The sequence below is a fragment of the Poromitra crassiceps genome, assembly GCF_964638095.1.
Source record: "Poromitra crassiceps genome assembly, chromosome: 2".
In the NCBI taxonomy this organism is placed as follows: domain Eukaryota; kingdom Metazoa; phylum Chordata; class Actinopteri; order Beryciformes; family Melamphaidae; genus Poromitra; species Poromitra crassiceps.
Genome location: NC_139624.1, coordinates 62,058,522 through 62,077,344, shown reverse-complemented (window position 1 = coordinate 62,077,344; position 18,823 = coordinate 62,058,522). Strand labels below are relative to the sequence as shown.

The window sequence follows — 18,823 nt, the reverse complement described above, 5'->3', positions numbered from 1 at the left end:
CGCCAGTTGCCCACCCCTGATTTAGAGCATCACTCATCAGACATGTTACACATGCAAATTAGTATCTTCAACCACACCACTGGCCTGTCTCTGATCTCTCTCTATCAGCTATTCATACATGAGTTTTATGCTAGCATTATCTTGTCATATTAAAAGATTGTTTGTGGCGATGAGACTAATATCAATGGATTTTGTTGAATGTAGATAGTAAAAGTAAAGTCTTAAGTCTTAAAATAATCATAATTAAATGACTAAATCAAACTGTGTGGCGCTAATTTGGAGAATGCCATTTTATGTTAAATCAAATGTACTACTTTTAGTATCTAGCATTTGCTAACTTGCTATGCATGCAGTGGCTTTTCAGATGATCAAATAACTACCAGCAGTCAAACTCAATGAGCCAAACACAAAATGCATCTAACACAAAGCTTACATTACTTTTATTTCATAACAGAAAATACACATTTTCATAAAACCTTGTTCAACTTTTCAGTTATTAAAACATTCCTAGTTTATTTTGATTTTTCAACAAACACAGACAGATTTGGTCATGTCCAGTTCCTTTACACTTCCTCCTGCCTCACTTCCTGTTTGCAGTCTATTTGCCCTTCTTAAATTTCCCTGCTGTGGCTCCGGTTTTCTGCTTCTTCTTCGCTGATCCTTTAACTTCAGGTTCCTAAATAAGAAGAGAAATACAGCAGATGAGTCCAACATTCAGCACAACACCAAAGACTACTGAACATGTGCAACAGGAGTTTACTCTAAGACAGAGAAGTCAAAAACAGGGATTGGACAAAGACATCATACAAATGGCATTAGAGGGAAGGGAACTAGTTGTAGAATAATAACACTGACATGAACCTACAGACAGCCACTGCAGAAGATTTACTCTTATGGATTCAAAATCAACGACTACAAAATCATATGACTGACAGGCTAGCGGTTTACATCAGTTTATTCAATTAACCATCATGTACCGTAGTCTAATTAAGGGCAAGTTGAGCCAGCATGCTTGCATGCTTCTCTGTAGTTCACCTTGCGTTTGGATGACAGTGACCCGGTGACGCTGAAGAAGGAGTCCAGTCGTCCCTGTGTGCTGCCCTGCCGGCTCTTCATGATCTTCTTACAGCCGTTACGCATCCTGTCCTCACTGCAAACACACAGAAAGTTAAAGTCGAGCTGAACCCAAAAATGACTTTCCTTTTCTTTTAGTTGAAATACCTGGGTATTCAGTGCACCTATTTAATAATGTATGCTAAAAAAAAAATCACAAAAAAAAATGTATTTCGTTTTTCACACTTTTTCACATCAAAAGTTCATTTTTTAATTTTTAATTTCATTCATAACAGTAATCTACAGTTTGCTGACGTCACCTAGTACTATCAAATTTCTACCCCATTTCAACCAATCATATCACGACATGGCAGGTGTCAATCAAATCTTCATTTCAGGATAATTTTCTCTTCCAAATGAAGGAGAAAATGGCGCCTAGTGCCTGTCATCTGACAGAATTTCTAGCCCATAAACTAACTACTAACTTGGCCAATTGTATGGAACATACTAAATAAATCAAACGGTAATGTCTGAGAATGCAAAGAAATGTAACTGGCTCATTAAAACTCGCATTCCAGGAATATTGTATTTACTGCAATAGCGATAATGGCGCGCGCCTGAGAGCCTGGTTGTCAGGGGTCGCCCCTCGGAGATTCCAGGCCGGTGGGCAGCAACCATGCATCGGATTGTCCGCTCGTTCCACACAGAAGTAGCTGGCTGCCTGGTACACTCGATTTGGAGGTGGAACACGCCAGGATTGGCCAAAGCCACTCCCCAGAATTGTCAACTCAAATCATCGACATCGACCCGCCTCTCAACCTGTCATCTCAGACAAGTTATGTTTTCAGTCTGAAACGGACTCTGACCCCCGCGCCACTACGGGTTCAGTTCGACTTTAAATAAATATTGTCCTCTGCACACTGGTATGCATCCCGCTGAACTTTCTCTTAGCAGCAGAGACAAGCATCTGAAGCAACCGTCTCACACCATAAGCCTTTGTTCACACCATAGGCAGAACATACGCAGAACTGAAGCTTGAGGCAGGCAGTCTCTTTTCCCCAGCGTCTTGCTCGGCCTGCCTTGAACCCGCCCACAACTCCCATTGAATTATGCCTGGCAGCTTCAAGCTTCATGCCTGGAAAATAGGACTGAATCCTGAACGATCGCTTCAGCGCAGCTTCAGCGTGGCGTGGCGTGCGGCTGGTGTGAACGGTCTCACCTGTTAACAAGGACGCCGAAATGAAACTGCGTGGCTTCAGCGTAGCTTCGACGTGGCTTTGGCATATGGTGTGAATGAATGAATTTATTTGACGTGTCAATAACACAGAAGGTCAAGGTATACATACATAAAGTCCGGGGGAGCTAAAAACAAAGTATACACATAAACATGTGTGAACATGTGTGAACGGGCACTAACTTTCCACTGACTCCGAGGGCAGAGTGGCTGAAGGGTCCCTATGCCTATTGAATGCATACCAACTCAAGAGGTTATATAATGATGTAACCAAAAAAGAGGTCCGACTCTTTGAACTGTGTGTTGGGCTCAAGTGCTGCCAGAGCGGTGAAGTCTGTCTCTACCTGGCTGACAGCGCGGCCTAGTGGTTAGAGAGGCCGTCTGTTTGATCCCCGCAATGACCAGTGTCATGTCCATTAATATAAACGTGTCTTGTCAAAGTGTCTGTCAAACTGTAACCTACGGTAATCAGTGTCCTACATTATGAACAGCATTTCAGTTACGTGTCATTTCAAATGAACAAAGCAGATTAGCTGAGAACAAATTCAAGTCGAAAGGGCTCATCAATCACTCAATCAATCAATGACAAGTGGCCCAAGAATTAAATAATTTTAGATGATATTGGTGCAAACTTTTCCACTACTTTATATAAGCAGTGTTTTGTTTCCTCACTGTCTGTTTATCTTTTATTTCTAGCAAATGCAGCTAAAGACAGCCTTGCTGATCGTTCACAAAAAGTACCTGAACTGTTTCTCATTGCACATGAACTGGATCAGCGCTTCCTCGTCCGGCTCATTCCACTTCAGGTCCACCGTGGAACAATCCACCACCTCCGGCGTCAGGAACAACCCCCTGGCCTCCTTGAACAGCCAGTCCTCTGGAGCCGGGTGCTTCTGCATGGGGGGAGACAAGAAGCCAATAACTGGGTTGATCAATTCAGCTAGTGCAGTGATTCAGCTAGTGCAGTGATTCTCAAACTTTTTTGGCTTCAGTATCCCCCTTTCCCAGATTTCTGAATCCAAGTATGCACTTTACCCGAGTACAACATTTTGCTTAGAAAACTGCAAGATAAAACTATGATGCAATGAATGAATGATAACTCACCTTTTGAAGAATATAACATTACAAAATAAGAAATAGAGTGAAAGATTTGCAATTAGTGCCTCCTGAGCAGATTTATTTTAACATTTTATTTATTTGAATGAATCATGATTCTTACATTTTTCCATTTTCACCTTTCTCTCAAATACCCCCTGTAGTACCTCCACATACCCCTAGGGGTACGCGTACCCCAGTTTCGGAACCACTGGTGGAATCTTGATTGAATATGAATTAATGCTAAAATAAATGAAAGATTGGGGAAAATGTGTGGGAAAATCCAGGTAATCACTAAATCAGGTTAAACTTATTAATACAGTGGCAGAGCTATTCCCCTCCTAATGTTTTACAACTCAAAAGTTGTGAAAAACTAGTTTCCTCTACAGCTATGGAGAAAAAACACATAAAATTGCAATTTGTAAAGTTCCTGGATATTCCTTGCATAGAGATTTTATCAAACATAAAATCTATCATTTGTTGGATACTTTTATCGAAAGCACCTGCTGTGAGTGCTTACACATTTAGCGTGGGCAGCCCCAGGGGGAATGAACTCCATACTGCTGAGCCTGACAGCATTGCAGGGGTGTAGCTACGGCTGGGCCTAGGCCCACCCACTTCTTGCCTAGGCCCATCCAATCATGAGACTTTAAGACCTCCTAAACGACCGACATTACTGTATTTCAGAGGCTGTAGCGGGCTCATTTTTAGAGATAGAGTAAGCGTCCTGGTATTTTATGAAACTAGAAGACCTAAGGCATCCATTGCTGCCAAGTGCCAACGCTGTCATGTTAACTTGCCGGGAAGGGGGCTAAATAATGCTCTAAATTTTGGCGAGGGAAAAACTGGCATGGCCATTTTCAAAGGGGTCCCTTGACCTCTCACCTCAAGATATCTGAATGAGAATGGGTTGTAGGGGTACCCGTGAGTCTCCCCTTTTTACAGACATGCCCACTTTATGCTAATCGCATGCAGTTTTGCAAAAACCATGCATTTCTTTGCATGCAGTATACAGTAAATGTTATTTTCAACTGTTCTATTTCAAACAAATTAAAATAAATTGCATACTAGGGTCCTTAAACAGTTTCTGAATTGCATAAATTGGGTATGACAGGAAAGCTAAAGGTCCTTACACATCGGGAGCGTTTTTTTCGTGCGATTAATTCGCACGTCAATAATATTTTCTGAACCTATATCAGTCAATGCAACCGTGCGGCGAAGTTTCTCTGAGCGTTATTGTGGCGTTTATTTTTTCGAACCACGGTCGATTTTTCAGAAATTCGCTTCCGACGTGTACACATATGTGGCTGTGATTGACAGGTGGGTCAAAACTCGCATCGCAATTTCGTGCCGTATATTCGCATCGCTATTGATGTCTAAGGACCTTTATACTCTTGTGGATTCAATGAGCCCAATTGTATTCATGTGTGATGATGTTAGTCCCCATAGTAGCCATTTCATTGTAGTGAGACCATTTTTTGAAACTTGACTGTATGACCTGTATAAAATGACCTATTGTGACCTCTAGGACAGAGGTTCTCAAATGTTTTTCAGCCAAGGACCCCTTACAAGATAGAAAATATACCGCGGACCCCCTCATTCTGATTTGTGATTTTGGGCTAAGCTTAATTGTTTCCACAGTAACGTGCTTGACTTTTAATTTGATAGGTTTATTATTAGAATGTAATCCATGAACCATTTTAGATTTAAAGCATAAACTATTTTCGTTGAACTATGAAGATTTTGCAAAAAAAAAATATATATATATTTTTTTTATTACATTACATTTACATTACGTCATTTAGCAGAGGCTTTTGTTTTGTCCAAAGCGACTTACAATATCACAATTTGTCAACAGTCCAGAAAACCACTATGCAACACAATAAATGACAGCCAAGATATTTTGATAGACTAGCACCATGTAGGAAGTAGTTTGAGAAGGAATAAGTAACATGTAGCATTTTCTTTTTAATTATAAAAAAAAAAAAAAAAAAAAAAAAAAAAAAAAAAAAATTAAACTTGAAAACTTTTCGCGGACCCCCTGGCAAAGTGCCACGGACCCCTGGGGGTTCGCGGACCCCCATTTGAGAACCACTGCTCTAGGATGTCCACAACCCCATGACACTTTAGAACCACAGACTAGAGACCTAAGTCATTCAGGGGATATATGGTTTATATATATATATATATATATATATATATATATATATATATATATATATATATATATATATATATATACGGTATATATATATATATATATATATATATTAGGGCTGTCAATAGATTAAAATATTTAATCGCGATTAATCGCACGATTTCCATAGTTAACTCACGATTAATCGCAAATTAATCGAATTTTTTAAATCTGTTCTAAATCTACCTTAAACCGAGGTAGGCTACTTTAAACCTGAGAGCTTTGTGCAAATATGCACTGTTGTATTAATATGGGTAGCTATCATTCGTATGGGTAAGTATTTGGCCATTGGTAATATTGTTATTATTGCTACTAGTTACTGGGAATACACATCTCTCAGGCTGCACTGTGTGAAGTTAATTGGTGCGATCCTCTACATCTCTCCAGCCACAGACAGGAGAGGCTGCATGCATGCTCTCTCCCTCCTCTCTCTTTCTCTCTGGGTATCTCTCTCTCTCGTGTTCCCGTTCTCCGTCGGTCCCTCTCTCACTGCCTGTCTGTCCATCTCGCTCGCTTTCTCTGCCTCTCTCTCTCCCTCGTCCCCCCCCCCTCCCGTTCTCCGTCTGTCTGTCTCTCACTCTCTCTGCCACGGTGAGACGAGACAGACGCGCTCCCTCTCTCTCACCCAAAATGCTTTCTCAATTTGAAGCTGAACTTGCCAATATACCCATTTTATTCCTCCTTCTCTGCTCACAGAGCTTTCTTTCTGCTTGCTATCAACGTTACTGCTTCCTGATTTCCAAAACTACGGCACGGACCAAGGCTCAAACATCACAGAACGTGCATGCGTTAATCGCGCGTTAAAAAAATTAGTGGCGTTAATAGGAACGATAGTTAACGCGCGATTAACGCGTTAACGCTGACAGCCCTAATATATATATATACATACATACATACATACACACACACACACACACACACACACACACACACACACACACTGTGCCAACTGTGATGTCATCAGTCTAAGTCTAATAATTCCATGAGTGTCTGTCAGTATGTCAGTACACACGTCATTATGATGTCATCAGTAATTCCAGGAGTATGACATGAGTGATAATTCCAGGAGCCCATTTGCTCAACTTTGCGTAACTGATGACATCACTCATTGATGATAACATTTTGATCATTGTGATCCAGAAGTATCTGTAATGTATGTCTGTCTGTAATCATTGTGATCATGTCATCTACCTAATAATTCCAGCAGTGTCTGTCAGTATGTCAGTACACACAATCATTGTGATGTCATCAGTAATTCCAGAAGTATGACATGAATGATAATTCCAGTGATACGTGATCTATCCATCTAATAATTCCAGGAGCACAACTGCCCAACTTTGCGTAACTGATGATATCAATCATTGATGATGACATTTTGACATCATTGTGATCCAGGAGTGTCTGTATGTATCTCTGCGCACATCATTGTGATGTCATCAGTGAGTGATAATTACAGGAAAATAAAATATGAAAACTGATGACATCACTCACTGATGATGACATTTTGACATCATCCTGACATCAATGTGTGCATCTATAGCCACTTCTAAACATGAAGTCTGGACCATGTCCGGCTAGCCAGAGCAGGATATTTTCCGGTTTTACCTTTCTAGACATGAGGAGTCTGTGTTTAGAAACAGCTGGAAATTATCCGTTTTTTCTGCCAAGTAGAGTGGGCAGGGGGAGCGTGGGGGCGGTGGGTCCGGTGCGGAGGAGAGCCTGAAGAACATGGGCACTATACCCAAAACGCGTGCTCTGTACAGTAGGTCTGCATACACTGCATCCACAACATGAGTGGTCAAAGCCCGCTTCTGTTTGGTGCTTGTCCCAATCAAGATATTTTGTTAAGTGTTTTATCTTGGAGATAACTGGGAGGATGCTTATTGGTCTGTAATTGGCCATTTTGGTTCTCACTCCGGATTTAAAAATGGCTGTACTGTAGCTATTTTCCAGGCGGAAGGAACGGAACCTGTTATTATTGAAAGGTTGACCAAGTGTGTGATCGGTTCCGACAATGATTTCCGACAGTGATAAAGTGATGATCCGACACAGGCGATCGCCATCGCCCAGGTAGGCTACTGAAGGATACACTTCCTCCATGCCATTTAGCGAAATTAGTATAATAATAATACCAGTAACAATAATATTAATATTCTATTTACATCAATATGTTTCAATAATAAAATAGAATAATAAAAGTAGATGATGCCAATAATTAATTAAAATGTTTGTTTTGTTTTTCATGCCGGGTAAATGAGTACAATAAACGCTGAAAAAATCGTGAGAGAATCGTGGTCTCAATTCAGAGAAAGAAAATCGTGATTAATTTTTTTTCCAGAATCATGCAGCCCTACTCTGTGAGACTCCTCCTGTATAAATAAAGGTAAAAAAAACATGCATACTATACACATATATACATAATATATATATACTAGGGCTGTCCTCGACTACGTAAATGCGTCGATTTGCATAACGTGCATCGATGCATCGGAAGGAAGTGATATAAAGATAATTAATACACTACATAGCTCCGTTCCAATATCAGATTTCCAAATAAAAGTTTTTAATGGCGTCTGTGTGCGTTAGACTTGTAGAATGGCTTTTATTTTGGCGGAAATCCGACCGGAAATTATATTGTTGTTGGATAGCGGAAGCGGCTAACGTGAACGTGAAGTTGTCCCCGACAAATTTAAACAACTTGCTCCCTTTATATATATATATGATGATGATTGTTTACAGACGGGTTATGTTATGTCTGTGGGCTTGCCCTGACTGTCAGCAAAGTAATTCCATATTTCGCTCTGTGCATCTGCTGTGTCCACAAGCTGTGGACGTTTGGCAAGACCTCAGCAGCCATGTTTGAGAGGCGCCCACTACTAGGAGTTGAAGGCGAAGTCATGACCCGCCTTCCTCTGCCTCTGATTGGCTAGACTCATTCCTCTCGTCGATTGGATCGGTCAGATTATCGCCACAGGGTGAAGTAATAATCACAACACAGACAGGACATGCTTAGATATTGCATGTTAAATTAGGCGTCTGCATATTAACTCATTGAGTGCCAGCCACTTTTGGAGAACGGTCGCTCCCAGTGCCAGAGTTTCAGAGCGTTTTCAGTGATTTCTCGAGGCCCACAGAATATTGTGTGATATTACTATGTAAACACCGAACACACACAAAGAACGATGAGACTCTCTTCTATCATCTGCAAAAAAAAGTTTATTGATACCATTTTCCGTTCTTTAGTTATGAGCCGGAGAAGATAGGTTGTTTTGAGCAAAAAGACACGTTTCAATTTAGAATCTGAGATATTCAGCCTTTTGTGAAAGGAAGCATTTCAAGCACATCATTGACTCTGAAGCTAATATTTTCTGATGTAATGACACCTCAAAAATAATTTCCTTCCTAAAAGAGTGAAAACAAAGGAATTTTGTTTGGCCAAATAATATTTTTTAGCTGCAACCAGCAGCGCTGGCCCCTGCGTGCGCAGACCCTACACCTTCTTGCTGGTCTTGATTTACTGCTGGTGGGCATCAGATAGCCTATTCTAGCTTGTTTGCCTGTCTCTGTGCATCGAGCCTGCTGCTGCCTGGGTCTGTGTTTACTGTCAATGGTTGTATGCTGTAGTGCCCTGCGTGCCCCACCCCCCTCCTCCTCCTCCTCCGTGGGAGTGTCTCTGGTGCTCTGCTGCGAGTGCGTTTGCTCTGCGTTTGCTCTGCACTGAAAAGTGCGCTGCACCCCGCTTTTTCACAGCCTGTCGCCGGCTCCCAGCTGAGAATAATGCAACTTTTCAGAAAGACGCTGGTGTCGGCAACTAAATCATATGGAGGGGCTATCGCAGCGGACACGGAGGGGCTCAATTGTGGCAGCAGATGACTGCTGTTCACAGGCACAGCTAACGTTATGCTTCATGCATATCGCTGCGATTTCCGTTTCCCCATTACTTCTTCTCTCTTTTTTCCTCGCCTTTCTCTAATCTGGAGAGCACTGTCGCCACCTAATGGGTCCCTAAAATAGCTTTTACACATTCAACAGCCACCATACTTTCACAGGAGATAGATCTGGCTTTGATCCACGTCCCACCGTCAAAAAACGCAATTGACGAACATACTCGTCCTTGGCACTCTACGTTACTAAACCAATTGACGAACATACTCGTCCTTGGCACTCAATGAGTTAAATTAGGCGTCAACGCATGTTTGCGTAGTTTTAAGTGACATAACTGTACCAGCGTACTTCTATGTCAAAATGCGTGCCTGCTACAAAAATGTGTGCAGGTTGGCAGGTCTGCACACGTTCGTGCATTTGACGCAAGTAATATCAATTACATCAATAGTATGGAATGAATTGTGCTGCCCAATGTGACCCATCCACTTTTATTCAGGCCCACCTGCAAATTCATTTTTGGCTACGCCACTGCAGCGTTGGTGCCTTGTTTGGCTCAGGTGTGAACTTACATTTGGGTCAATGTTTTCCAGGATCTCCTCGATGGAGCCGTGCTGTCTGATCAGATCGATGGCCCTCTTGGGGCCGATCCCCTTGATGGTGCCGCAGTAGTCGCAGCCCAGCAGAATACACAGGTCAATGAACTGGGATGGGAGAGGAAGAGGAGTTAACACCGGGGAGGGGGGGCAGATACAGTCCCACACGAGTGCCCACGACGACTTATAGTACTTCTTGCATACTAGAGGAGGATTTGCCAGAGTTGTGTGAAAATTTGCAGCCAAGCGGTGTAGATTCAGTTACAGCTGAATATTGAAAAAAGTAGAACTTTATCTTCCCTTTATTTGATTAGACCCGCTCAAACAGGCATGATTAGTAGATTGTTTTTCAAACTGTGATGAGCTTTCATGGCTCCCAGGCAGAGGAGTGAAGAGCCTCAACCCTGACTGACCTGAATTTGGCTCTTGATACCCATAGTGCTAAGAGTGATGGTTATATTTATTATCAACCTGTCCACCGAATCAACTGACAACTCAAAGGACAAGTTGCGTCATTTGTTATGGATTTGCTCTGTTGCTGACAGCAGCTTCCCACAACAAAATATGTCCATGTGGCATAATAATGTCCATCAATCAATGCCAAGAGTGACATGAATAATGAGATGCAGTGTGTGTTGTCCAAAGGGGGAGGAGGGAGGTACACAAAGTGCCTTGGTTATTTTTGTACTATATACTGGTCACAACATATATGGGGTCATGTCAGGCATAAGTACTTTAAATGAATACATTGAAGCTTTAGAAGCAGAATGATAACACCTATTTAGCCTCCTCCCCCCTACATGTTTCTCAAGGTCAGGCAAAACCATACCTGTTCATTGGTCAGACCAATGTCCTGCAGAATGCGGCTGAAGTGGAACTCTTGTATCGGAAGTTTCCTGGAACAGACGGGGAGATTTCAATGATACAACTCCTTACCTACCGTAATTCGTCACTGGAAAAAACAGACCAACTACTGAAAATATTAATTTTGAACATGTGACATGAAGCATACCATATTCTACTCTAGGCCTTTATTGTGCAATTATCCTAAACTCACAAGATTTTGAGGAGAATATATTTTACTTCTGCTGAAACAGACTGCCACACATCACCCAAATTATCCATACACGATTCTAATGTAGGAAACAGTACTACTCTGTTGGATGGTTTAGTGGCATTAATCTTAGTAGCATGCAATGTTTCCCCTGCATTTATTCAACGGGTCACCACGACAACATTGTCATCACTATGAAGGAAAATGCTAATGCTAATTGTGAAATTATGCATTATAATTCAAAGCATAAAGGAAATGTTTGCAGTTTTTATGTCATTATCAAGTTTCCCAATAAGTTTCAATGTGGCACCCTGCACTAGAACCAAAACAGGGAGGAATGTCAAACCAACTCCAAGATCCCCCAAACATATCTGTTTACACAGCCTAACAGGGGAAAATGTGATGCAGTAGCAGCAGGGTGGACGGGCAGCAGTACTTTGCTTCACTGGCGGTGAGATGTCTGAGCAGGACATTTGTCCCAAACGTCAAGCCGTCCATATCTTCTGTTGCCGTGGCAAAGACCTTCCCTGATTTAACCAGAGCAGCACAGCTGGCCTCGGCTTCACACGGAGCCTGCAACAAAACACAGAACATGCATGTATTTACCCAGGTTTGTTGTGTTGATATTTTCTCCTTCAAAGGAGACAATGATAGAATAGTATAGAATACAAATTTATGGAAAATTGTTTTTGGCCTTGACTCCTCTTTGATAAATGTATATTTAAAAAAACAAACAAAAAAACAACAACAAATATTTTGTAGATTACTAAATTATGGCCAGGGGAGCAAATCAAATCAAAACCAACTTCATTTTGGTTTGCATTCATACAGTAAAGCAGACAATCTGAAGCCAGGTTTGACAATAAACAAGAAACTTAAAAGATTATTCTAAAATGTTTCCAGGTTTTCCATGATGGCCATAGGGACAGTGTAAAAGGCAATCACCTCAGGGCAGAAAATTCTTCAAAATCTGTTCCCAGCATCATCTTCAATAGTAAGGAGGAAACATGTTCAGTCACAGTTGTGGAGTGAGACTTGATCTAACCTCGATGTAGGGAACGCCCATCAGGGTCAGCAGCTTCTTGCAGTCATCGTTGTGCTGCTTGGTCACTTTGACCAGACGTTTGGTGAATTTTTCTATGTTCTCTTGTTCCCCTGGGTGATGACAAACATTTCAATACATGGCCAAAGTAAAGCAAACTGTGTTCATTAACCTTACAATGTATTTATTTATTTTTGTTCTAGGGCACTGCTCATTTTTCATAGAAATGTGTGACAGAAGATTAACTATACCTGCTTCCTGGGCTTGAGCGAGCAGCTTCTCAGCTTCTGCCCTCCTCTCCCCTCTCTTCTCCAGCTGGGGAGAGGGGGTGGGGTTAGGGTTTATGGTGAGGGAGAGGGGGTGGGGTTAGGGTGTAGGGTGAGGGAGAGGGGGTGGGGTTAGGGTTTATGGTGAGGGAGAGGGGGTGGGGTTAGGGTGTAGGGTGAGGGAGAGGGGGTGGGGTTAGGGTTTAGGGTGAGGGAGAGGGGGTGGGGTTAGGGTTTAGGGTGAGGGAGAGGGGGTGGGGATAACAAGAGAGGAAAATGAGAGGCAGAGTACAAGGGTTACAACGAATATAATGAATTAATAGTGTGATAGTAGTTAGTAGTTAATGTAATAATTTGTGGCATTTCCATATAAATATATAGATATCTGTTTTGATTCTGTCTATAACCAGTTCATGAATGCTTTTACATTTGCTGTTGAAAATATCCTTCCTCTGGCACACATTTCAGACAGCAGGAGCAGGTTTGTTTGGAATACATAGAAGAAGAACTGGGTAGTTAGCATGAGCATTGAACAGTGATAGCCACCATGACTGAAAAGCGAATGAAAAGAGCGCCACCTACAGAAACTTCAACTTCATCAACATAAGCAGAATGAAAAAAAGACATCACAGTACTGGACACACTGTTTGTCAGCCAAGTAAAGCAGAAGTTCACACACTAACCTCGCCAGACTTGAGCTGTGGCGGCTTGCCGTCAAACACATACACAGGTTTGATGCCATGCTCCAGCATGCGGATCGTCCGGTAGAACATTCCCATCAGGTGGCTGTGGGCAAAGAGTGAGAGCAGACCAAGAAACTCACTTGGGAAGTGAAACATTTCAGTCTGTATTCAGAGCGATCTGCCTCTGGTACCACATGTACATTCCCACTGGTCTAGGATAAGAGCTTCCTCTCTGCCGTCTTTCCCACTCTTCGTTCTCAGTGTAATAAGAAAGGCTTTTCTTAGTGTGGGGATTATTATTTTACCTCGTCGTCTCTCCATCCTCATTCTGCAGCACGTTGCCATCCTGTCGCACCGCGATCAGAAACTGGTAGATGCACATAGAGGCATCAATAGCAATCTTTCTCCCTGCAAGTGGAACATACAGAACAGCCAACCAGCCAGTCAGCCAACATCAAAGCTACTAATTCACATTCACTACAGCACAACAGAAAGATGAATACGATTATGTGTATTGGGTTAACAGAGTGATCAAATTAATCGTGTTCCTTCAACTTGGATTTGTTTTTGTATTCTGTCTTTGAGGTGATAACTGAATTAGGCAAAAGAGGCTTCACGTAGTCTTCATGGAACTCACTGCATGAGTAAGTGATTTGACAGCTGGGCTCTCTTGGCGAGTTCAAACTGAATCTTGTGGCACGCATAATAAGAACAGTCTTTCAGTCAAGACAAAGCAAAGACAGCCCTGATCCCTCAACATGACACAAATAGGATAAGGATAGGATCAAAACAAATTGGATTTTGGTCCCAGGCTGAAAGAACTGAGTGTTCACTGATTAACTTGGACTATAACTACACACTGACAGGTTTGTCAGTTATATATATATATATATATTCTCTTTTTTGCATCTAACATCCTACTATTTGAAGCAGCAATTGCCCAATGTACCCAAGGGCATCATTAAAATTGAATGTAATCTCATATGTAGGCCGAATCAGCGATATCTGAGACTGAGAACTGTTACCTACCAAAGTAGCTCTTGATCTCTTGCTCTTTTATGGCCCCAGGCGCCTGGTCAGCAATCAGTTTGGCAAGCCCGTGTATTCCCATTGCAGCACACTGGACTGTCTGGAGCTCAACCTTGAAGTGTCAAATCACCAAAGTCTGGAAAACAAAGAAATGCAAGTCAATTTTCGTCACTGCAGCAGCCCTGACTCGCAGTTCTTTTATATCGCGAAACTCCATTTATCACTTGTGTGCTTTGCTTATACCTATTTAGTACTGACCTCCTACAACAGTATTTGGGATATTTTAGGAATTATTAGAATCCACTCTTCAAACTCAAGGCCCGGGGGCCAGATCTTATGTTACATCCAGTAGACCTCATGTGTAAAACTCAAGGCCCGGGCCGGGGGCCAGATCCGGCACGGCACCTCATTTTATGTGGCCTGCGAGAGCTAGCAAAGAATGCAATTTGCGCAATACAATTCTGCTATTGTTAAATTGTATAATACTTGTGGGCTACTAGTTGTCCATTTGCCACTATTTTCCCTATAATGTTGCTTTCAGAACTAGTAATTGGCTGTACAGCAATCCCTGACACAGGGGATGATTGTCGCCAAAAGACTTATTTTGAAGGACTGGAAGTCCCCCTCTCCACCTTCCTTTCAGCTGTGGCTGACAGACATGGTCTCAGTGGTGCGGATGGAAAGACTCAGGTCTCTGAGGACTAACACAATCAGGAAGTTCTCGATCCTCTGGGACCCGTTTCTGGACTACCTGGATGAGGTCAGAGATGAGTAACTTCCACATCCTCTCATGGACTCCCGTTGCGAGATTTTAGGTACAGTGTCTGTTGTAAAAACTAGTACATTTTAGTAGGTTGGTATCACCATGTTGTAAAGTTTTTGTTTGTTTGCTTTTTGTCTATTTTTTTTCTTTTCCTTCTTCTTTCCGTTTGAATTTGTTTCTTTACTTGTTTTGTCTTGTTTCTTTTGTCTTTGTTTGTTTTCGATAATTTAAAACCAAACCTGTACGGTCAACTGGAGGTGGGATTAAGTTCATGGGGTGGGAGAAAACAGTTTATTTTCAGACTAAGCATTCACATGGTCAATGTTGCTGTTACATTATAGTCTTACACTCAGTTTATCTGAAGACTATTTGTTATAGGTTCTGTTCCGTCCGATTATTCACTTCCTGAAGAAGGCTAGATGCCGAAACGCGTCGAAGTTGATTTGTAAAGTCTAATATGACATTGCCATGTAAATAAAGGCATTTTAACTTTTTTGAAGGAGAGTGCCTTGGAGTTTTTTGTTTTTTTCAACTCTATTTGTAACCCTATCCAAAGAGCACCTCAAACAAACACACTTTTTGAGTCCAGGAAGCGCTCCTTCCTAAACATTTTTAAGCATTCACATGGTCAATGTTGCTGTTACATTATATTCTTACACGCAGTTTATCTGAAGACTATTTGTTATAGGTTCTGTTCCGTCAGAGGCCTATACCACGAAGCAAGATTAGTGGCTTAGCGAGGTAACTGCAGGTTTAACCCTATGTTTGCCGTACCACAACGCTAGTTAACTTCTTACCGAGATAGATCACCATAGCAACTTATGCTCTATGGCTAACCTGCTTTGTAGCAGGTTAAGTTCAGAAGAGAAGATCAAAACCCATGAAAGACCCACCTGCTTACCAATCAGCTCTCTGGAAACAGCGAGTCGTCATTCATATGGTCCCCATTAGGGATGTCAATTTTCGGTTAATTTCACTTTCGATTAACCGACGCTAATAATCGATTAACCTATCGGTTAATTCATAATTTTTTAATATTAAAAAAAAAAAAAAAAAATTTTTTTTTTTTTTTTTTTGTGTGTCTATTTACTCAATGAACTCATGCCCAAACAAGGCGTGTCTATTTAGATGCTGAAATGTTAATGCTTTTTGTGTTAGAATTTCTAACACAAAAAGCATTAACAAGCATTAACAAAAAGCATCAACATTTCAACACAAATTCTTTTTGTGTTAGAATTTCTAACACAAAAAGCATTAACATTTCAGCATCTAAATAGACACGCCTTGTTTGGGCATGAGCTCATTGAGTAAATAGACCAAAAAAAAAAAAAAAAAAAAAAAATTTTTTTTTTTTTTTTTAATATTAACTGATAGACCGACAGCAATAACCGAACAACGACGTTAGCGACGGTTAATCGATTAACGGTTAACCGTTGACATCCCTAGTCCCCATATTAAAAATACATTGCATTCAAATGAAAAAGAAAAAAGAAAAGAAAAAACATATGGCTCCTGTTGAATTAATTGAGGACTGAAGCCTTGCACTTGTTGCAGGCTACATTTAAATTAAGCCCTACTTACCACTTTGGAATATGTTTATATATACTGTATTCATTTTTGTGCTCTCACGTAGGCTAGATACGTTTGACCGATCGACTGCAGCTAAACGGTGAGTGGAGAAATATCACTAAACCGGCATAAAAAGTTTAGCCGACATAAACGTCTCCAAAGCGCACGGAACAACGGAGCTGAGGCTGACGTTGGGTTGGACATGGTCATACATGCCAGAATAGCCTACTACATCTAAGCAATTTAATATGGGATCGCCTGCACACAGATTATTCATATCTAGGCTACTCCTGCGTTTTGCAGCTGCAACTGTGTTGCTTTTGGCCTGTATGATGTGATTGAACTTCATATTATTTCCAGCATAGTCCTTGTATGAAATATGGAGATATGTGACTTTGCTGCCAATAGCCTATATGTGACCACAAAATAAGCTATTTTTTATAAATGAAATCTATGCCCGCACGTTGATTCAGTTCAGCAGCCTTTTTTAATTTTATTATCATTATTTTTGTATTGATAGCCTATTAGCCTATAGGAATTATTCCATCAGTGCGACCAAACACATCATGAGATCATTATTATTCATTGAGCCTAAATGGTCTAACTACGCCTACGGATTTTGGAAATTTAGACTGAGATAGATTACACATTACTTCCATTCGCAAAAAAGACATGCAGGTTTTATTGAGTTTATTGAGAGGGTGAATTGAGCTGCTGTAGATACGTGGAAGCAGAAACCGCTCTTCAAAGAAATGACTGATGTGAATAAAAGTGGTAACTTTAGACAGTCATTCAGTAACAGACTAATAATATCCAACGCGGATTTTGATTCTGCCATACTGTAAAGCTTCACCATTTGCACTTTGAATGAATGAGGAAATAGGCGTGTCTGGCGCTGTACAAGCTGGTGCAGTCCATATTGGATTGTAATTGGCTAGTTGTTAAAAACCACGCCTCTTTTGCGGGCACGAGCTCGCTGCACGAGCATTTACATGTGCACGCGCTCTCAACTTGATTAGAAAAACCTGGATCCACTTACGAGTTGAGAACTACATTTGTGGTATGATTTAACTAGAATCGAGCTAGATGGCAATTATCTGGTTAAGCCAAACCAGATCAAGGGACAGATCCTGGATCTGCTTATTCAACATTCGTGGTATACCCCTCTGTTGTTTTGTTTTGTTCTTTGCTTGGGTGTGCACACCCAATTGCTAATGGTACTGAACCGACCTCTGAAAAAGAAACAATAAAAAAACTATATACATAGAACTAGTTATTAAGTTACTAGGCATGCACTCGATTCCTAGGCTCACCCGCTGCTCGGCCTCGTCCGGCCTGCAGCTCGCATATGTAGCTCGGCCGATGCGCGGTCTCGCGCGCGGTTCGGTTGCTGCGTGACCTCCCCTGTGCTATTGCCACGCACGTGGGTGTGTGTGTGTTGCTCACAAAATGTTATTGCCCTTTAAGTTTATATGCATGTGGGTGTGGGCCCCTTAAGTTTACATCAGTGCCTATGACATCATCAATGATGTCATAAGATGATTTTGCTCTTATGACATCACTGATGACATCAGTCGTATGACAAAGCCTCCTATGACATCATCAGTGGGACAAAAACAAAACAAACAAACAGAGATTGCCTTAAGCCCCCAAAACCAATAATAATCGAATCAGGGGCAATTATGAAATATGACATGATAACAAGTAGGCATACATACATTTATATCGTGTTACATTTACAACCGGCCGGGATGAAATTCGGTTTGACATCGCTGCAGTAGACCGACCAGCACTTGATTTTGACAATAGGCCTATCCCACCACGCTGGTGGACTACGTTAACTGTCGAATCTAAAAGTTGACATTTTGTTGAAATAAGCTCTGCTTAGACTATCCAGTGCACGCCGAAACGTTTTAAGTCAAGTGTTCAAGAGATGTCGTGAGTTTGCAGAAAATGCACGATAAAGTTAGATTTGTTTAAAGGAGTTTGGGATGCAGATAACGCAGCGGCTGGTTAGCTAACTACTTAAATAGATGAGGTACAGTAAAAAGGCAGCGCGTCTGCAGATTATGCATAAAATCACTACAGCGTCCGTCAGCGTCTATGCTACCTTGTAGCCGACAGTGCAGTCTAAAGTCGATTAGTGAAGCAGACAGTTTATTGTTTAAAGTAGACTCACCAGGTAGGTGTTGTTCTCGAGGTTGCACTCACTTGTATGGCTCTGGCGCGAGGAAAAGACGTCTGTTTCGCGGGAACCCAAAAACAGGCATCACATAACGACTCATCGAAGACTGCAGCGTTGAGCACTGCCCATCCATTGTGCGGTACCGATTAGTTTTGTCTGGGTCCCACAGAGGAAG

The 18,823-nt window shown here is 41.5% G+C and overlaps 1 protein-coding gene across 1 annotated transcript; it reads right to left on the bottom strand.

Moving 5' to 3' along the window:
• Positions 1 to 431: 431 nt before the first annotated feature.
• Positions 432 to 18,759, bottom strand: fen1 (flap structure-specific endonuclease 1). The gene is made up of 12 exons (XM_083651027.1): positions 18,643 to 18,759; positions 14,132 to 14,267; positions 13,408 to 13,510; positions 13,103 to 13,205; positions 12,405 to 12,468; positions 12,157 to 12,266; positions 11,548 to 11,684; positions 10,887 to 10,953; positions 10,034 to 10,165; positions 3,029 to 3,180; positions 1,036 to 1,150; positions 432 to 676 (listed from the first exon to the last, which is right to left on the bottom strand). Exons 2-12 carry the CDS (start codon positions 14,211 to 14,213, stop codon positions 599 to 601), a joined length of 1,143 nt encoding a protein of 380 aa, XP_083507153.1. The 5' UTR covers positions 14,214 to 14,267; positions 18,643 to 18,759; the 3' UTR covers positions 432 to 598.
• Positions 18,760 to 18,823: the final 64 nt, after the last annotated feature.

What these genes read in the sequence shown, in the direction of transcription:
- fen1 (XM_083651027.1), bottom strand. Translation starts at nt 14,213, where the DNA reads ATGGGAATACACGGGCTTGCCAAACTGATTGCTGACCAGGCGCCTGGG. An exon ending in TGGAAAACATTGACCCAAAT is followed by an intron (nt 3,181 to 10,033) that starts GTAAGTTCACAC and finishes CCCCCCATGCAG; the next exon opens with AAGCACCCGGCTCCAGAGGA. An exon ending in CACTGTCATCCAAACGCAAG is followed by an intron (nt 677 to 1,035) that starts GTGAACTACAGA and finishes CTTCTTATTTAG; the next exon opens with GAACCTGAAGTTAAAGGATC.